Source organism: Lithobates pipiens, unplaced genomic scaffold, assembly GCF_037356315.1.
Source record: "Lithobates pipiens isolate NorthernLeopardFrog02 unplaced genomic scaffold, aLitPip1_a1.2 Scaffold_13, whole genome shotgun sequence".
Lineage (NCBI taxonomy): Eukaryota > Metazoa > Chordata > Amphibia > Anura > Ranidae > Lithobates > Lithobates pipiens.
The window spans coordinates 511,139,064-511,158,480 of NW_027507718.1; the positions used below are offsets into that span (position 1 = coordinate 511,139,064).

Here is a 19,417-nt window from a genome sequence, read left to right on the forward strand (position 1 = left end):
GACTTAAGGGATACAATTTTATACAGCTGTTTTACATAGCGTTTTGGCGTCATTCGAGTGGGGGGGGGGGGGGTGTTGGTGGGCCCCTGCAGGCGGCATAAAGGGGGGGTTTTTACGGCTCTAGATGTGGCTATCTGGGAGGGTAGTGTGGTTCCGTTTGTGTAGGTCTAGGTCAGAACGGAGGGAAAAGGATGAGTGTGCAGCTGTTTACATTGCCTGGTTCCCAGGTTGCCCTGGGGAGGTGGTGATGGACTCTTGGAGTGTTCAGTTTTTGGGGGGATGGGCCATTCTAGGGGCGCAAAAGGGGGTTCCGGAGTATCCAACGTTCCAGTCGTGGTAGTTTATCGGAAAAGCCTTAGGGTGGTGGGGGTTGGACTGTATGGGCCACCACAGGGGTGCCAGGGGTGGGGCTGCATGAGGTGGAGGTAATGAGGATGGCACGGTGAGAAGGTAGGTATTTCCGCACTGGCGTTTGCCAACATATTGTTACACACTTGGGAGTGGGCGTGGTACAGGGTTGGAGGCAGCTATCTAATAATTGGCTCGGCTTTAGTTGTGGAATGTGTTCTACGTTGGTGTTATCCTGGTTTTGTCCATTCTGTCCTTTCAGATGAAGTGCAAATCTGCCTTGTCTGGATATAGGGGCATCTTTATGTCTGTGGCTGCTACACTTGTTTGTCGTGCTGTCCTTTCAGATGAAGTGCAAATACGCCTTGTCTGGATGTGGGGGCATCCCTATGTCTGTTGGTGCTACCCCTTTGTTTGTCGTTCTGTCCTTTCAGATGAAGTGCGCATACGCCTTGTCTGGATATGGCGGCATCCCTATGTCTGTTGGTGCTACCCCTTTGTTTGTCGATTCTGTCCTTTCAGATGAAGTGCACATACGCCTTGTCTGGTCGTGGGGGCATCCCCGTGTCTTTGGTGATACCCTTGTTTGTTGTTCTGTCCTTTCGGATGAAGTGCACATACGCCTTGTCTGGATATTGAGGCATCCCTAGGTTGTTGGGGGGCCAGGTGGGCGGAGGATGGATCTGATAGCAGGCGGCTGGGTGTTTCTCGGGAGGAGGTGTGTATCCACTGGATGGGGACCCCTGGGATGGTGTGGAACAGGGGGTACCGGAAGTGCAACATTAAGCTTGGCTCGGTCAGGCAACTGGACGTTCTGGTTCTCCGGGTGGGAGAGGATGTTTTGGGGGTCAGTCTCATCGGGGGGGGGGGGGTAAGCTCGGCTGTTAAGTCAGAAGGTGGCACTCCGCTCAACCTTTCCCTGCCGGGTTCATGGGTGGTCCGACATTGTTGCCCGGACTACAAGATTTGGGCATTAGCAGTGGCAAAGTATAATAAAGCCTGTATGTGGTAAAAGGTTGTGGGTGAGTGGTGTCATGTAAGGGGGTTTGGGCTGTTATACACATGGAGTTGGAGCCTAAGGTGGGTATGTTTTCCGGGGGGCGAGGGGATTCACCTCTCAGCTGGGGGTATTGACCGGTGGGCGCTGGGTCTTTAGGAGGAGATTCAGCGGGCCCTGCGGGTGTGGAGGGGCCCTTAAGGGTAAGGGGTTATCCTTGCGGGCTGTGGCGGTGTCTTTGGTCTTTGATGGTGGCAAAATCATACGTGATGGAAGTGGTGGGGGGCTCATCGGTAGTATGTGCCCCTCTGGTTTATTCCAGTGGAACGATGTCTGCTGGAATACGGTAATGGTTGCACTGCGGGAAGGGGGTTGTCTCCAAACTGATCATTCGGCTGGAGGCCTGTTATGGTGAAAAAGGTCCCGCAGTGTAGTGGTGGAAAGTGTTAAGTTTGGGGGTACCATCATAGACCAATAGACTGTTATTTAAAAAGTTGTCGTTACAAAGGTTATATGATAAAATTGGAAAATATTTAATAGTTGGTTAATAATAAAAAGGCTGCTATGGCCATTTTATACTCCAAACTCCTGTGTGGTCTCATTATTTTATGGGGGTAAAAGAAAAGGGGATTGGGGTAGTACGTGTGGTCCAAGGACAGTAAAAGAAGGTTGGGGATATCTAGACTACACTAGTCATGTAAAATCCTTTGTGTTGAAGACAATGAATCAGATACATGGTTTGAGGGAGTAACACTTTAATAGTGAAACAAGAGGAAGCACATACAAAATAAATATAGTTTTAAAGACCATGTACTGGCGTTTTCTTGTGGTATTATGAATAAAGTCAATCTTGTATTTAGCGTTTGGAGAGACCTGCCTGTGCCCGGGATTCCCTGGGGTAGAATTCGGCCAGCATGGACTCCGGAATACGCTTGAGAAGCTCCTTTGGGAAGATTCGTAGCAGCTGCCATCCAATGTCCAGAGACTCAAAGATGGTCCGATTCTCATATGCTCCTGGGGGGAAAAAAATACACGAGCAGGAATTACCTTTCTGGTTAACAGTCTTGTGCAAGAACCAGCTGATCAACCAATCACGTTTAATTGTTGTAAACTAATCAAGAAATGTAACAGATGGGCCCTGACTAGGGGCTAGAGAGAGACCAAGAGACATCAGAAGAGGGAGAGAGTTGGAAGGGAAGAAACAGAAAAGAGTGAAGGTGTGTAGTGAGAACAGAAAAGTGTAAGTTCCTCATGGGTGGAGCCTTATGATAACTTGAATGGTGCTTGTAACACTGGTGCTATTAAATTGTAGTAAGAACGGAAAGTGTTACACGGGAGTTATTAAACTGTAGTGAGAACAGAAAGGTGTAAGTTCCTCAGGGGCAGAGACTTATAATAATTTGAATGGTGCCTGTAACACTGGTGCTATTAAATTGTAATAAGAACAGAAGCGTGGAACACTGTAGTTATTAAACTGTAGCAAGAACAGAAAAGTGTAAGTTACTCAGGGGCAGTGATCTCCATATGTAGTTCAGTGTAGAGCACTGTGGAAAATATATAAGTGCATTATATTAATTTTAATGGCGTTTGAAACACTGAAGCTTTTAAGCTATAGTGAGAACATAAAAGTGAAACACTGGAGTTATTAAACTGTAACAAGAACATAAAAGTATCATTTCCTCAGGGGCGGAGACTGCTGTAAGTAGTTCACAGTGTAGAGAACTGTGTAAAATATATAAGTGCATTATAATAATTTTTTTGGCATTTGTAACACTGGTTCTATTAAACTGTAGTAAGAACAGAAAAGTGGAACACTGGAGTTATTAAACTGTAGTGAGAACCGAAAGGTGTGAGTTTCTCAGGGGCAGAGACTTTTAATAATTTGAATGGTGCTTGTAACACTGGTGCTATTAAATTGTAGTAAGAACAGAAAAGTGGAACACTGGAGTTATTAAACTGTAGTGAGAACAGAAAAATGAAACACCGTAGTTATTTAACTGTAGCAAGAACAGAAAAGTGTAAGTTACTCAGGGGCAGCAATTTCCATACGTAGTTCAGTGTAGAGCACTGTGGAAAATATATAAGTGTATTATATTAATTTTATTGGTGTTTGCAACACTGGAGCTTTTAAACTATAGTGAGAAAAGAAAAGTGAAACACTGGAGTTATTAAACTGTAGCAAGAACATAAAAGTATAATTTCCTCAGGGGCGGAGACTGCTGTAAGTAGTTCACAGTGTAGAGAACTGTGGAAAATATATAAGTGCATTATAATCATTTTTTGGCTTTTGTAACACTGGTGCTATTAAACTGTAGTAAGAACAGAACAGTGTACCACTGGAGTTATTAAACTTTAGTGAGAACAGAAAGGTGTAAGTTCCTCAGGGGCGGAGACTTTTAATAATTTGAATGGTGCCTGTAACACTGGTGCTATTAAATTGTAGTAAGAATGGAAAAGTGGAACACTGGAGTTATTAAACTGTAGTAAGAACAAAAAGGTGTAAGTTCCTCAGGGTCAGTGACTTCTGTGAGTAGTTCACAGTGTAGAGCACTGTGGAAAATATATAAGCGTATTATAATAATGTTAATGCCATTTTGTAACACTGGAGCTAATAAACTATAGTGTTAACAGAAAAGTGTACATCCCTGAGGGGCAAAAGGTACTGCTCTAAGCAGTTTATAGTGTAGAGCACTGTGAACATATATAAGTGCATTGGTATGGGAATGCACAGTTGGTACTGTGTGTACCATCTACCTCCCTTTTTTGTCTATTGAGTTGACCCTGAAGAAGAACAAGTCTCAAAATGCGTTTTTCCCCTGGTTTTTTTCCAGAAAAAAATTTAAATTTTCAGAATTTTTTTATAAATTCAGTGTGAAGTAGTTTTATAAATCAAAAGTAATTTTGTCTTTAGGGCACCTCTGGCATACCAGGATGTGTTTTTTCATCCTTGTAGCATTTGGAAAAGAACATTTCTTCTCAAAATATTTGCAAATTACAGCTTTGCTCTCAGCAGAAATTGCACTGTGGAAATGTTTCCAAACTCTAGATGTTGGTCTCACCTTTTTAGATGGGAAAAGATAAAACAATGTACTGACCAGACTATAGGTAGACATAATGATGGGAGAACATTAATAGGAATCATTTAAAGGTTATAAAGATAAACTCATTTGTCAAATGTTACCCTCTTAACCTGTCAAATAAGGTCTGAGAGGACAGAAACTATCATCTATTGTATCCCAACAATCACCCAGCTGTAGGAGGTACAAGATGGAGCCCACAGGAATAGTAAACTGGAGCCTTTCCCTTGCAGTGCCCCCTAGTGGCAGAAATGCATATCTCTCTTGTTTGAGATCTGCACAGTGTTACTTGAATTGTATTCCAGGATTTGCTTGTCTTTAGCTGAGAGAACTTGCAATAATTTAGGATTTTACATAAAGTCTCATAAATTTTTCATTAAGCTCTTCATGTTTTATAGTTTAAATGCCATGTCATAGATATATATAGCCTGTGAATATATATTTTTTTCAATTGCATGGTTTTAATCTTACTATAATAAAACTGTTAATTTTATCTATTGACTATTTGATATATGATGGTTACAAAATCGCCTTTCACCTAATGTTTTTTTTTTTGTACTTTTTTTGGGATGTTGGCATCATGGATAGTCTCAAGTCACACTATTACAAGTTTAAATTTGATGCAGATGTTATATGCTATAGTGCAGCAGGGAATATGTCAGAGCTATACAAATGAATGATAATATTAGTGATAATTTACCCTGAGTAATGAACTGTTTCTCAAACTTTTGCAAGAACTCCAAATACAAGAGGTCATCTGAAGACAGGGCTTCTTCACCAACCACGGCTTTCATGGCCTGGACATCTTTCCCGATGGCATAACAAGCATACTGTTCCATGAAACAAAGACAAAATTACTCTAAACTAGAACATTTGAATTGAACAACACAACTCATGCAGTTCCTCATTTGTATTGTTTTTTTTTTGGAAAATTGATCAGACACATGTATAGACTGGCATTCCTACTATAAGCCCTTGTACACACGGTCGGAGATTCTGACGGAATGTATCCGATTGGACCGTTTTTTCGAATAATCCGACTGTGTGTGGTCTTGGACAAAGTGCCACGCATGCTCAGATCAAATTCCTACACCAAAGCTATTGGCTACTAGCCTGAACGTAGTCCCGTCGTAACGAAAATAACGTCATCACGTTCTGAGCGATCAGATTTTTGTCCGACCGTGTGTATGCAACAGTTTCGGACAAAATCCATCGGACAAAATCTGAGGGATTTGGTTGTTGGAATGTCCGACCGTGTGTACAAGGGCTTAGATGTCATGAGACTCAGTTTCTATAATAATAGTCGTTTGATATCCTGCTCCTGACACTACACCATGGTGAAGGATAGGACTTTCATATAAAGAGGTGGAGCTTTCTGGAAAAATCAAACCTATATATAATGTTCAGTGTCCGCCACCCCTCTTTGCCAGTCCTCCCATCGGCTTCCGCTGGCCTATCGAATAAGATTCAAAATACTAACACACAAAACCATTCACAACACTTCCCCCCAGCCATGTCACCATCCTTGTCTCAAAATATCACCCATTGTCTTCGTTCCTTCCAAGACCTCCTCCTACCATGCTTACCTTCAGAACTTCTCCAGAACTTCTCCCATCCTCTGCAACTCCCTATCTCAATCTGTCTGACTATCTCCTAACCTGCCCACCTTTAGGTGATCCCAAATTTTAAAACCCAACTCCAGGAAAAAAATGAATTAAAAAAAGTGTATTGTGTATCAATTACCTTACTCTCCGGTCTTGATTCCATACCACTCTTTCTAAGCCATTCTTCAGTGAAATGGATTAAAATACAAAAGTTCCTCTAGACCAGGGGTCTCCAACTTTTCCAAGCAAAGGGCCAGTTTACTGTTCTTTAAACTTTAGGTGGGCCACACCTTTGTCAGTGGGGGTACAAAATGCCCCAGCGTTACTGGAATTAAACAATGCCTCAGGCTTGGTGGTCAGTGGGAGTAAAATAAATTGCACAGTGCCTGTGGTCAGTAATCATTGATATTAGTGGAAGAAATAGTGCCCCATCACTGGTGTCAATGGAGGTAATAATTTCCACTATTGGTATCAATGGAAGGAATAGTGCCCCATTGTTTGTGTCAGAGGGAAGAATAGTGTCCCATTGTTGGTGTCAGTGGGATGAATAGTGTCCCAATGTTGGTGTTAGTGGGATGAATAGTGTCCCATTGTTGGTATCAGTGGAAGGAATAGTGCCCCATTGCTTGTGTCAGTGGGAGGAATAGTGCCCCATTGTTGGTGTCAGTGGGATGAGTAGTGCCCCATCGTTGTTCTCAGTAGAAGGAACTATGCCCCACTGTTGGTGGTGCCTCATCGTTACTGCCAGTGCGAGGAATAGTGCCCCAAGGGCTGGAAAAAGGTAAGAAAAGGGCCGCATTCGGCCCACGGGCCACAGTTTGCAGACCACTGCTCTAGACCAAAGCTAATATCCTGCCCTAGGGATCAGACATTTTTCCCTGCTCCTTATCTTCTTGGGCATAGGCCCCCTCCATGCTCCCATGAGTCCTCCTGCCTCTGGAGCCAATGAGAGAAGACCCTGCCACTGAAAATGTCGCCCTCCACCAATAGGAGTTATGCACATCATGTATACAGTGAAGTGGACACCCGAAGAAGAATCCCAGCAAGTAAACAGTAGAAGAGAGAAGGATCATCATATGTCCATGGCTTCAGATAAGTAAAATGGACATTTAGACTGTTTTTTTTTCATCTGTAAGTTAGAGTAGGTGAGAGGGAGGGGTGGGAGACAGGTTTCCAATATCTTGGAGTTGGGCTTTAAGTAAATTAAGTGATATGCTATGCCAGGGGTCTCCAAACTTTATAAACAAAGATAAACAAAGGGGCCAGTTTACTGGTGTCAGTGGGACATTGGTGTCAGTGGGAAGAATAGTACACAATTGTTTGACTAATGATGGTGTATGTGGGGGGGGGGGGGGAATAGTGTCCCATCATTTGTGTTAGTGGGAGAAATAGTGCCCCATAGTTGGTGTTAGTAGAAGGAATAGTACCCCATCATTGGTGTCAGCGGGTGGAAGGGTGCCCGTTATTGGCATCAGCGGAATAATGCTCCATTGTTGGTGTCAGTGGCAGGAACTTTGCCCCCATTGTTGGTGTCAGTAGGATGAAAACTACCAAAAGGGCCTAATAAAGACAAGCAAAGGATTGCATCCGGCCTGCGGGCCACAGTTTGAAGACCACTGTTCTATGCCAGGACTGTCCTGGAGGAGTTGAAGTTAAAAGCAGTGGCAAAGGTACTACACCTCTGAAAAATATCTAGGCAACTCAAGAAAGTTTGCAAGTATAATTTTGCCCTTTTCTGTTTTTTATTGTCCTCCGTGAGCTCTATCATCAATGAGTCAAAGGTGGTGACTGTGGTGGTTGAAGTATCTCATGAATATTAGGTGCACTTGGCCAACCGATACCATAAAGCTATAATGAAAGGGCCAGTGCCTCCAACCTGTCTATAAATATCGGTACAGAACCAAGCCAACTTGGTGTTTTTCTTAAAAGTAATAGAAGTAATCAATATTACAATATTGATTATATAAACATTAATCTAAATGTATATCTGGCATCACACACTAGATGTGCTCTAGGGCTCCAAAGTTGAGACCTATGTTCTGGAACTCCCAACTCCACCTAGCTGCTGTGGCAAACTCTACTTTTTAAAAAGTTTTTCTATATTTTGTAATGTTGAAAGTGAAGCTACACTGTGGATGAGGAATGGAGCCATGGGTGGCCTGCAGGCTGAACAAAAGGAATCAAACAGATTCCTCCATGCGTGCCGAAAAATGTGGATGGAGGAGTCCCTTTTTGGCCGTCATATTCTGACAGTCGGCACCCTGAACCTAAACGGTGCCTGCATCTGGCTGGATGAAATCACTAATCGACTGATAAGTTTTCACCCAGTGCCTTTGGCAAAAAGATGATTTAAAGTCTAAGTTCACCTTACCTATCCCCATCCATTGATTCACTCTGTATTCAATCAGACAGGCCCTGTCACTAAATCAGAGTTTAGCATGTGGCCCGGGCTCATGTGGAGGGACGCCGGGGATGCAGTGCAAACATAGCTGATGGGTACAGGATGTGTATGCTAATGAGGTCAGCTGATGAACTGCTTTCTGTGTCTTACTGGTTCTCACGTTCCAAATCTACATACCAGGAAGTTTTTCCTATGTAACACACCAGGGCTGAGGTAAGGCTTTGTTCTAAAAATCATAGAAAGCGTTTATTTTTCTGCAACAGAAGTACACTAATGGTAAATTGGTACGTAGGGGAGCTGGATTTTAGAAAAAAAAAATGGTGAACTTAGCCTTTAACAATCAACTTTTGGTGGCCAAGTGCTGCCAACAGAGGCACCCATGGCTTGAGTTTCGTCCAATTCAGCTGAAATTTGACCTATGTATGGTAGCCTTAACTCCAGGACGAAAATGTACCAAATGAGATCTAGAAAGATCAAAAACCTCCAACCCCAGTTGTGGTTTGTGGACCTGTCCCTCACGGAGAATATATACACTGTAGACAAAAACCATAGTCTAGCAGATGTGGATGGTGCCCGAGCCAAGGATTTGCATACCAGTTGGTTGGAAACATCACCATGATCTTTTCGCGTCATGCCTTCTCCAATGGCGGACTTCATAAGACGGGACAGTGATGGAAGCACATTGATAGGGGGGTAGACCTGGAAAAAAAACAAATTAAACACGTTTATTATTATGAGTTTTAAATCCACAGATGATGAAGTGTTGGTTAAAGGGCAAGTCCACAAAATGCTGAGTTCTCGGGTCTGCACGCCTATCGTATATATTAGGAGGGAGTCTCGCTATCTCTGCTGGATTATTATTTATTTTATATCATGGAGAATGTAAAGGGAAGACATCCTTGGTGGTCAGGAATTACACCAGAGATCTCTAGCTCAAATTATTCTGGGACAAAAGATGCCTGGGGCCGACTCAGTGATCAATATATATTTTTAAAAATCCAAAAAATATTTTTTGGTGAACAAAATTTTTTATTCAAATACATTCCTCAATAGCCATAAAGGATAATAAAATCCAGCTTTTTGTGCACTGAATGCCTTTTTACCAACCTAGAAACAACCCTGTAAAAGTAGCAGTGACATTATTACTGTGCTCTACACAGCCTGTGCAGAGAGAAGAGCTGGGGGAGGGGCCCAGAAGGCCCCACCCACTACAGGCTGCCTGCAGAAAACTACAGGAGGGGGCGGAGACCAGACCAGTCACCCTGTACAAGGAGAGAGAGCAGCAGTGTCCGGTCTTTATTACAGGAAGCTCCTGCACAGAGGGAGAGTCTCACACTGAATTACTGGAAGAAATACAAAAAAGCATACCAAGATTCAAGGAAGAATACACACGATGAATGGATTGAAATGATATTTGCTTATCCTAGAGTTCAGCTTTGAGGAAACCCTCCAATCGAAATGTCAAATTGTATATGGAATGGCAAACTGACCTGCCTGTTGTGAAGTTGTCTGTCTACGTAGATCTGTCCTTCAGTGATGAATCCAGTTAAGTCAGGAATGGGATGAGTGATATCTGCAAATGGGTAAAAAGTAATAGGATATTTAGGTTATTTGGCATGTTTTTTTTTTTTTGTGTGTGTTATAATATAAGCATGGAAGAATGCTACATTGTATATCCCTGTATGTTGTGGTCGTAATAAAATAAAAATAAAAAAGAATAATATGAGCCTGGAAGAATGCTACAAGAATTTTAAGCATCAGTTAAACTTATTATATCTAACTTGTAGAGGAAAGATCTATATACTAGACATGCGCAATTAGTTTCGTACCAAACTTGTTTTTCAACTAAATTCAACAAATTCGTTAAGAAATATTCGAATTAATTAAAACCCCTTTAAATAATTTTTCCAAAAATGAAAATTTGGAAACCCGAAAATTTAGGAATTTGAAAATTCAAAAGAGGGAAAATTCGAAAACCCAAAAATTCGAAAATCCAAAATAATAATTAACTAACTAATAATAACTCTTACTAACTATTAAATTATAGGTATTGGAATTTCCTTTCAAAACTTGGCTGTTAGTGAACGGAACAAATACGAATTTAAAAGCTTTTTATTATTATTAATTAGCTATAGTCCATTAATTTAGATGCGGCATTCGTTATTTTGGATAATTTGTAACTGCGGATAAATTCGTATTCTTTAGGTTCACTAAAGCCCAATACACACTATCAGATTTTCTGCTGATTTTTGTCTTCAGATTTACCAAAACCATGTAGTGCAAGGGCCTGCCTGGTTGCATACAAATTGAAACTCCTAAGGTTTGACCTCATATTATATGATGGTTTTGTGTTAGTGTGTATGGGGCTTAAGAGCCAAATTTGAAAGGAAATTCCAATACCTATCATTTAATAGTTGGTTATTATTACTTAGTTAGTTATTATCTCGGATTTTTAAAAATTTGGGATTTTCATTCTTTTTTAATTTTCTGATTGTTGAGTTCTCAGATTTTCGAATTTCAGCTATTCGCATTTCAAATTTTTCACAATGATCTAAATAATGAATACTGTATCTAAAAGAATGGAACATAACGAATTAGAATTTTTCAGAAGTTGCGAATTTATTCAAAATAACAAATTTCGATCATAACGAATGGACAGAGATGATTTGTTTTAGTTTTTGATGTATAATGTATTTATCTTTTGTAATAAATTTTTCATTATTTTATATAATTTTCATCTTTTGAGTGTTCATGGTCCTTTAAAGTCCCATTTTTGAGGAAATTCTCTTTTACATGTTCGATCATAACGAATGACTTCATAAACTGAAGAAAAAAAAAGACAAAAAGACAGAAAGAAAAGAAAACTGACAATTTTTTTGTCATATATAATAGTGCACATGCCTACTGTATACTTACCTCTTCTGGGGGTGCTCTGGCCCAGTCACAATATCGAGTTCCATTGTAGGGGAAGGACAGATGACAACAGATGCCCCATAATAAACCTATGGGTTGTGTCCTGAAGCCGGCACTGGGACACGATCATGTGACCGGATCAGAGTGACTCAAAATAGGTAACTATACATATCTATCCCTTACAGGGTACATAGAATAGACTAATGCCACGTACAGACGATCGGAAATTTGGCCAGCAAAAGACCGATGAGAGCTTTTGGTCAGAAAACGCGATCGTGTGTATGCTCCATCGGACTTTTGCTGGCCGAATTTCGGCCAGCAAAACACTGAGTGCATGTTCTCAATTTTTCCGTCGGAAAAAGTTCCTATCCAAAAATGTGTTTGTGTTTATGCAATTCTGACGTGCAAAAACTCACTCATGCTCAGATTCAACTACGAGACGGAAGCTATTGGCTACTGGCTATTGAACTTCCTTTTTCTAGTCCCGTCATACGTGTTGCATGTCACCGTGTTCTTGGCGGTCGGAATTTGGTGTGACCATGTGTATGAAAGACAGCTTGAGTGAAATCCTGTCGGAATTCTGTCGGGAAAACCATCAGAGCTTTTTCCGACCAAAATTCCGATTGTGTGTATACGGCTTTAGAATAGGGTATTATAATGATGATATATATGATATCTATCATATATCTATAATGATATATATTAGAAAGTATAGGTATAGTATAGTAATGCGCCCATATGACCTATACCCGAACTACTGATCTAAGTTCAGTTTGTAACTGTAATCAGTTTGGTATACTGAGCAGGGCAGGTCCGGTCAGGCTTTAGAAGAAAGTGGGGCAAGGAAAGTTTGCAAGGATGTAGGAAGGAACTCACCATCATTGGGCATAGTTAGGATGGGGATTTGCGTGATGGAGCCCGTTCTGCCTTCCACTCTGCCAGCTCGCTCATAAATGGTGGCCAAATCTGTGTACATGTACCCGGGGAATCCTCTCCTACCAGGCACCTCTTCACGGGCCGCCGATACCTGTAAGACCAAAAAAACAAGAATCTTATTAGGATGTATGTACCCATCGCGCAATCAACCAACACATTTTTCTGTTTGTGTTCCCAAAGGAGCCCACCCGCCATGACCGTAATAAGTGAACTTCTCCCAGCTTGGTCGGTAATTTTATGCTAAACTCAAGCCAAAAGGTTTTTTTTTCCTTTTATAGTTTTCAATACAATGAAGACATGTAAGTGCCCTGTAAGGTTTTTATTGAATGAATGAATGATTTGTATAGCGCTGCAATGGGAACTGAATCGCCTCAAGGCACTTGGTCCGTCCTATGTTGTCCTGCTTCTTAGAAGAGGTTTTTTGATGAGTTTTTTTCTGAAGGCCCAATGGTTTTCTTCCATGTGGATGTTTGTGGCTAGAGCGCTCCATAGCCGTGGTCCTTGGACTGTGAATCTTCATTCTCCCTTAGATTTGTAGCGGGACTTGGGGATGAGGAGGCGGTTTTGGTTTGTTGATCGGAGGCTGCGATTGGGTATGTAATGTTTTATTTGCTCACATAGGTATTGAGGAGCATTTCCTTGTGAGCAATGGTGGGTGAGGCAGAGGGTCTTGAATGTGATGCTATCCTTTACCGTTAGCCAATGTAGGGTCCTCAAGGATGGGGAGATGGATTCCCAGGGTTTCTTTCCCGTGACTAGTCTTACTGCTGTGTTTTGGATGACTTGTAGGCGTGCAATCTGGTAATTAGGTAGTCCTATGTAGAGGGAATTTGCGTAGTCAAGTTGCCAATTGATGATTGTTCCAACTACTACCACTTTCTCCTTTTCTGGAATGAAGGGGATGAGTCTGCGTAGCAGGCGGAGAAGATGGTGGGATCCGCTGACTACTGATCCTATTTGTGCATCCATAGAAATCTCTGAGTCAAAGATGACTCCGAGACTTTTGGCTTTGGTGCTTGGAAGGATGGTCTGTCCAAGAATGGTTGGTGGTATCCAGGGGGTCTTAGTTGTTGTATTTCGGTTTGTGTTGAGCAGAAGCTCTGTTTTCGATCCATTGAGTTTGAGGGAGCTAGTGGTCATCCAATCATCTATCAACGTGAGGCATTTTTCTAGTTTCTGATATTGGTCTTTTTTTCCAGTGATTCGGAAGTAAAGTTGAGTGTCGTCAGCATATGAATGGAAGCATAGATCCGATTTCTGATGATTTTAAAGAGTGGACAAATGTAGATGTTGAAGAGCACTGGTGACAGGGGTGATCCTTGAGGGACTCCATAAGAAATTGCCCGAGTTTCAGAAGTGAAGACTCCTAGTGTCACTGTCTGAACGACTTCCTAAGAAGGAAGCGAACCATGGTAGATCTGAATCTGTAACTCCTGCTACTTCTTTGAGGCAGATGAGAAGAGTATTGTGGTCCACTGTGTCGAACGCTGCATTGAGGTCCAGCAGTACCAGGAGACAAGATTCTCCATCATCAGCTGCTTCAAGGGCGTCGTCCCATATTTTTAGAAGTTCCATTTCTGTGCCATGGCCTGGATGGAAGCCGGATTGCAGAGGGTCCAAGAGTTTGTGTATGTCCAGGTGGAGTTGTAGCTGTTGTACTACTGCTTTCTCCATAATCTTGGAGATGGTGTTCAGGCTTGTTACCGGGCTGCAGTAGTTAGGATCTTTGGGGTCGAGGTTGGGTTTCTTTAGGAGTGGTTTGACAATGCCTTGCTTGAGGACGATTGGAACAATGCCTTCTTTGAACGACTGATTTACTAGATGTGTTATAGTAGGGGCCAAGATGTCGGAACATTCTTTCAGGAGTTTTGTGGGAATTATGTCATTGGGTGATGTGCTGCCTCGGAGGCTCTTGATGATGTTTTTGGTGGTATCAGTGGTGATTGGGATCAGCGAAAAATTTGGTGATTGTGTGATGTTCGATTGGATTTCCTCTGTTTGCTTTGGTTAAATAAGATTGGTTGTTTTTTTTATTATTATTTTCCGAATGTTGTCGATTTTGTCGATCAAAAAATCCAATAACTCATTGCAGTATTCTTGAGTTTCGTTTGCTGGGGGCTCAAGGCAGGTGGGGTTCATAGTCTGAGCGACTAGTTTGAAAAGGTCACGCGGGCGTTTAAGGCTTTTGAGATGGTGTTTGAGAAATGTTCTTTTTTCGCTTTGAAGATTGCTTTGTGATATTTCTTCGTGAGTATTTTGTAGTTTGTGTGATTTTTCCTTTGTAGAATTTCTTCTCCAGGCTCTTTCAGCTCTTCTGTGTTCCCGTTTCAGTAGAGTAAGAGTGCCATTAAACCATACAGAATTTTTCCTGCGGATGAGTGCTCTATGTTTCGGAGCGACTGAGTCTGCTGTTTGTAGTAATGCCTTGTTTAACCAGTTGCCGACCGCCGCACGCCGATGTACGTCGGTACAATGGCACGGGCAGGCATAAGGACATACATGTATGTCCCTTGCCTCCCGCGGGTCGGGGGCCCGATCGGGCCCCCGCCCGGTGCCTGCGGCGGTCGGTATTCGTTCGGGAGCGATCCCGGACGAGGGGACGGCCATTCATTCATGGCCACCCCCTCGCGATCGCTCCCGACGAATAGAAATCCCCGGTGACATCACTTCCTCTCCTGTAATGTAAACACAGGAGAGGAAGTGATGTATTCTCTCCTCCGTGTCGGTATTTTTCGTTCCGACACGGAGGAGAGCGGATCAGTAAGTTGCACCAACACTCTACACACACAGTAGAACATGCCAGGCACACTCACACCCCCCCTTTACCCCCCGATCACCCCCCCAATTACCCCTGCCCCCCAGTCACAGTGACACCAATGTCATTTTTTTTTTTTTTTTTGGCATTGGTGTCATTTGTGACTGTAATAACTGTTAGGGCAGTTAGAGTTAGCCCCCTTTAGTTCTAATGTACCCCCCTAACCCCCCCAATAAAGGTTTAACCCCGTGATCACCCCCCGTCGCCAGTGTCACTAAGGCTGGGTTCACATTGCAGCGGTTTATGAGAACGGATGTGATTCGCACCGCACTGCAGTGCAAATCACATCCGATCTCTGTGCGATTCGAGTTCAGCCATTCGCCGCACCCGCCGCACCCGCCACACCCGCCGCACCCGCCGCAAATTCGCACGGGACCCTTTTTTTGGCCCGCAGCAGAATCGGATCGCATGGGTGTTCACACCATGCGATCCGAGTTTGCAGATCGCACTGCGATATGCGAACTGATCTGGGGGTGTCAGTAACATTTCACTGACACTCCCAGCAGTTCGCATAGGGCAGTGTGAACTGCCGCCGGGAGGCATGCGATGCGGGAACCCGCCGCGGATTCGCTGCGTTTCCGCATCGCTCCAGTGTGAACCCAGCCTAATAAGCAATCATTTTTCTGATCGCCGTATTAGTGTCACAGGTGACGCTAGTTAGGCAGGTAGGTATTTAGGTTCGCCGCAGCTTTTTATAGCGCCAGGGACCCCCATATACTACCGCATAAAGCCCCCTGATTGCCCCCTAGTTAACCCTTTCACCAGTGATCACCATATAACTGTTACAGGTGACGCTGGTTGGTTAGTTATTTTTTTATAGTTTCAGGGCACCCGCCATTTATTACCTAATAAAGGTTTAACCCCCTGATCACCCGGCGGGTGTCATTTGTGACTAATAACTGTTAGGGCAGTTAGGGTTAGCCCCCTTTAGTTCTAAGGTACCCCCCTAACCCCCCCAATAAAGGTTTAACCCCGTGATCACCCCCCGTCGCCAGTGTCACTAAGGCTGGGTTCACATTGCAGCGGTTTATGAGAACGGATGTGATTCGCACCGCACTGCAGTGCAAATCACATCCGATCTCTGTGCGATTCGAGTTCAGCCATTCGCCGCACCCGCCGCACCCGCCGCAAATTCGCACGGGACCCTTTTTTTGGCCCGCAGCAGAATCGGATCGCATGGGTGTTCACACCATGCGATCCGAATTTGCAGATCGCACTGCGATATGCGAACTGATCTGGGGGTGTCAGTAACATTTCACTGACACTCCCAGCAGTTCGCATAGGGCAGTGTGAACTGCCGCCGGGAGGCATGCGATGCGGGAACCCGCCGCGCATTCGTGGCGTTCCCGCATCGCTCCAGTGTGAACCCAGCCTAATAAGCGATCGTTTTTCTGATCGCTGTATTAGTGTCACAGGTGACGCTAGTTAGGCAGGTAGGTATTTAGGTTCGCTGCAGCTTTTTATAGCGCCAGGGACCCCCATATACTACCGCATAAAGCCCCCTAATTGCCCCCTAGTTAACCCTTTCACCAGTGATCACCATATAACTGTTACAGGTGACGCTGGTTGGTTAGTTATTTTTTTATAGTTTCAGGGCACCCGCCATTTATTACCTAGTCTCACTAGTGTACCCCTAAATTTAGGGGTGTCTACTTTCCAAAATGGGGTCATTTGGGGGGGGTTTGTGCCATCTTGGCATTTTATGGCCTTCAAAACTGTAACGCCCTTAGAAAGCCTGAAGGCGGTGCTTGGTTTTCGGGGCCCCGTACGCGGCTAGGCTCCCAAAAAGTCCCACATATGTGGTATCCCCATACTCAGGAGAAGCAGCAGAATTTATTTTGGGGTGTCATTTCACATATGCCCATGGCATGCGTGAGCAATATATCATTTAGTGACAACTTTGTGAAAAAAAAAAATAAATAAAAAGTTTGTAATTTTCCCGCAACTTGTGGCAAAATATAAAATATTCCATGGACTCAACATGCCTCTCAGCAAATAGCTTGGGGTGTCTACTTTCTAAAATGGGGTCATTTGTGGGGGTTTTGTGCCATCTTGGCATTTTATGGCCTTCAAAACTGTAATAGGTAGTGAGAAGTGAACTCAAAAATTTACGCCCTTAGAAAGCCTGAAGGCGGTGCTTGGTTTTCGGGGCCCCGTACGCGGCTAGGCTCCCAAAAAGTCCCACATATGTGGTATCCCCATACTCAGGAGAAGCAGCAGAATTTATTTTGGGGTGTCATTTCACATACGCCCATAGCATGTGTGAGCAATATATCATTTAGTGACAACTTTGTGTAAAAAAAAAAAAAAATTTTTTTTTTTGTCATTATTCAATCGCTTGAGGCAAAAAAATAAAATATTCAATGGGCTCAACATGCCTCTTATCAATTTCCTTAGGGGGTCTACTTTCCAAAATGGGGTCATTTGGGGGGGTTTTGTACTGCCCTGCCATTTTAGCACCTCAAGAAATGAGATAGGCAGTCGTAAACTAAAAGCTGCGTAAATTCCAGAAAACGTACCTTAGTTTGTAGATGTGACAACTTTTGCGCAAACCAATAAATATACAATTATTGACTTTTTTTTTTACCAAAGACATGTGGCTGAATACATTTTGGCCTAAATGTATGACTAAAATTGAGTTTATTGGATTTTTCTAATAACAAAAAGTAGAAAATATCATTTTTTTTCAAAATTTGCGGTCTTTTTACGTTTATATCGCAAAAAATAAAAATCGCAGAGGCAATCAAATACCATCAAAAGAAAGCTCTATTTGTGGGAAGAAAAGGACGCAAATTTTGTTTGGGTACAACATTGCATGACCGCGCAATTACCAGTTAAAGCAGCGCAGTGCCAAAGTGTAAAAAGACCTCTGGTCATTTACCAGCAAAATGGTCCGGTCTGAAAGTGGTTAAGGAGCTGAGTGTTTGTTCTGTTGAGTGGTTTAGATTTAGCTTTGCTATTTTGTTTGATAATGTGGTTTTGAAGAGTTCCGAGTGTAGTTTATTGCTCTCTGGGACCTTGATATCCCCCTCTCTTTTCACCAAAGCAAGGTCTTTGGTGTCCTTAAGTTAAGAGGCTGGATGTGTAATCATTCTTAAGAGCATCCATGAACAGAAAAAAAAATTATAATAATTTTTTGGTGGATTTGACAAAAAAAACAAAACAGAATGGTTGTATGGCAGTGGAATTTGTTACCTCTCGCAGGGCTTCAGCATAGGAGCTCATGTCTGTCAGGATCACCAATACATGCTTCTCACACTGATAGGCCAAGTACTCGGCTTCTGTGAGTGCCAGACGTGGGGTGATAATCCTCTCGATTCTAACAAAAGAGGACAGAACAGAACTTTTTTATCATGATTATCACACTATTACCTATATGCCTCACGCATACCTGGATTTACAGGTATGTATATGATATACGTTAGTGTGATTGTACAGGTGTACAATCAGCAGCAGATTTTATTTATTGCAGAGTTTGGGTTTTCACCAGCAGTTCTTGGAAGCCTCTCCAAGTGGAGAAACAATGGTCCTTCATTAGCCTCATCCTTTTACCTTTTTTACTGTCCATTTTTTCTTTCTGTTAAGCAAAAAGTAAAATAGTAAGGCTAAAAATGGGCATCATTTGGCACCAAATCAGGCCCAATATTGGAACCCTCAGGAGGCATTTAGGGCCCTTTGTGCCCTAAGGTGGTTTATTTGTTCCTGGGGGAGACACTGGACCTCATGCTACTATGGCCTTAAATATACCAATGGAGCCTATATAGTTATGCTGACTGTGGGCAGATATAGGAGAGTTCGATATATCCAGTTTGGAAGAAATATATATCTGCCCATATGGATTATTGTTGAAGCCCCTGTTTCTATGGACTAAAAACAGGTGAAAGGGTTTGTTTGTTCTACCCTTCTCTCTATTACTCTCCCCCTTTCATTTTCTGGATACTAAGCCCTTGTACACACGGTCGGGGATTCTGACAACCAAATCCGTCGGATTTTGTCCGAAACTGTTGTATACACATGGTCAGACAAAGTTGTCGGAAAATCTGACGTGATGACGTTATTTCGTTACGACTGGACTATGTTCAGGCTAGTAGCCAATAGCTTTGATGTAGGAATTTGATCTGAGCATGCGTAGCACTTTGTCCGTTCGGAATTCTCTACACATGATCGGAGTATGTCCGATCGGAGCATTTTGTCGGAAAAAATTTCCGGCAAGTTGGAAAAGTTGGTCCGACGGATATTCCGACGGAAACAGTCCGATGGAGACCACACACAGTCGGAATATCTGACAAAACGCTCCGATAGGACACATTCCGTCGGAATCTCCGA

General features: G+C 42.9%; 1 protein-coding gene across 1 annotated transcript in view; it reads right to left on the reverse strand.

The window, feature by feature from the left end:
• Window positions 1–2,083: 2,083 nt before the first annotated feature.
• ATP6V1B1 (ATPase H+ transporting V1 subunit B1) overlaps window positions 2,084–19,417 on the reverse strand; it is a 167,627-nt gene continuing 150,293 nt past the window's right edge. The window contains exons 9-14 of the mRNA XM_077478057.1: window positions 18,287–18,410; window positions 12,217–12,367; window positions 9,918–10,000; window positions 9,022–9,126; window positions 5,123–5,252; window positions 2,084–2,359 (exon numbers count right to left, since the gene is read on the reverse strand). Coding sequence (XP_077334183.1) covers window positions 2,202–2,359; window positions 5,123–5,252; window positions 9,022–9,126; window positions 9,918–10,000; window positions 12,217–12,367; window positions 18,287–18,410 — 751 coding nt within the window. The 3' untranslated portion in view covers window positions 2,084–2,201. The remainder of the gene's footprint in view (window positions 2,360–5,122; window positions 5,253–9,021; window positions 9,127–9,917; window positions 10,001–12,216; window positions 12,368–18,286; window positions 18,411–19,417) is intronic.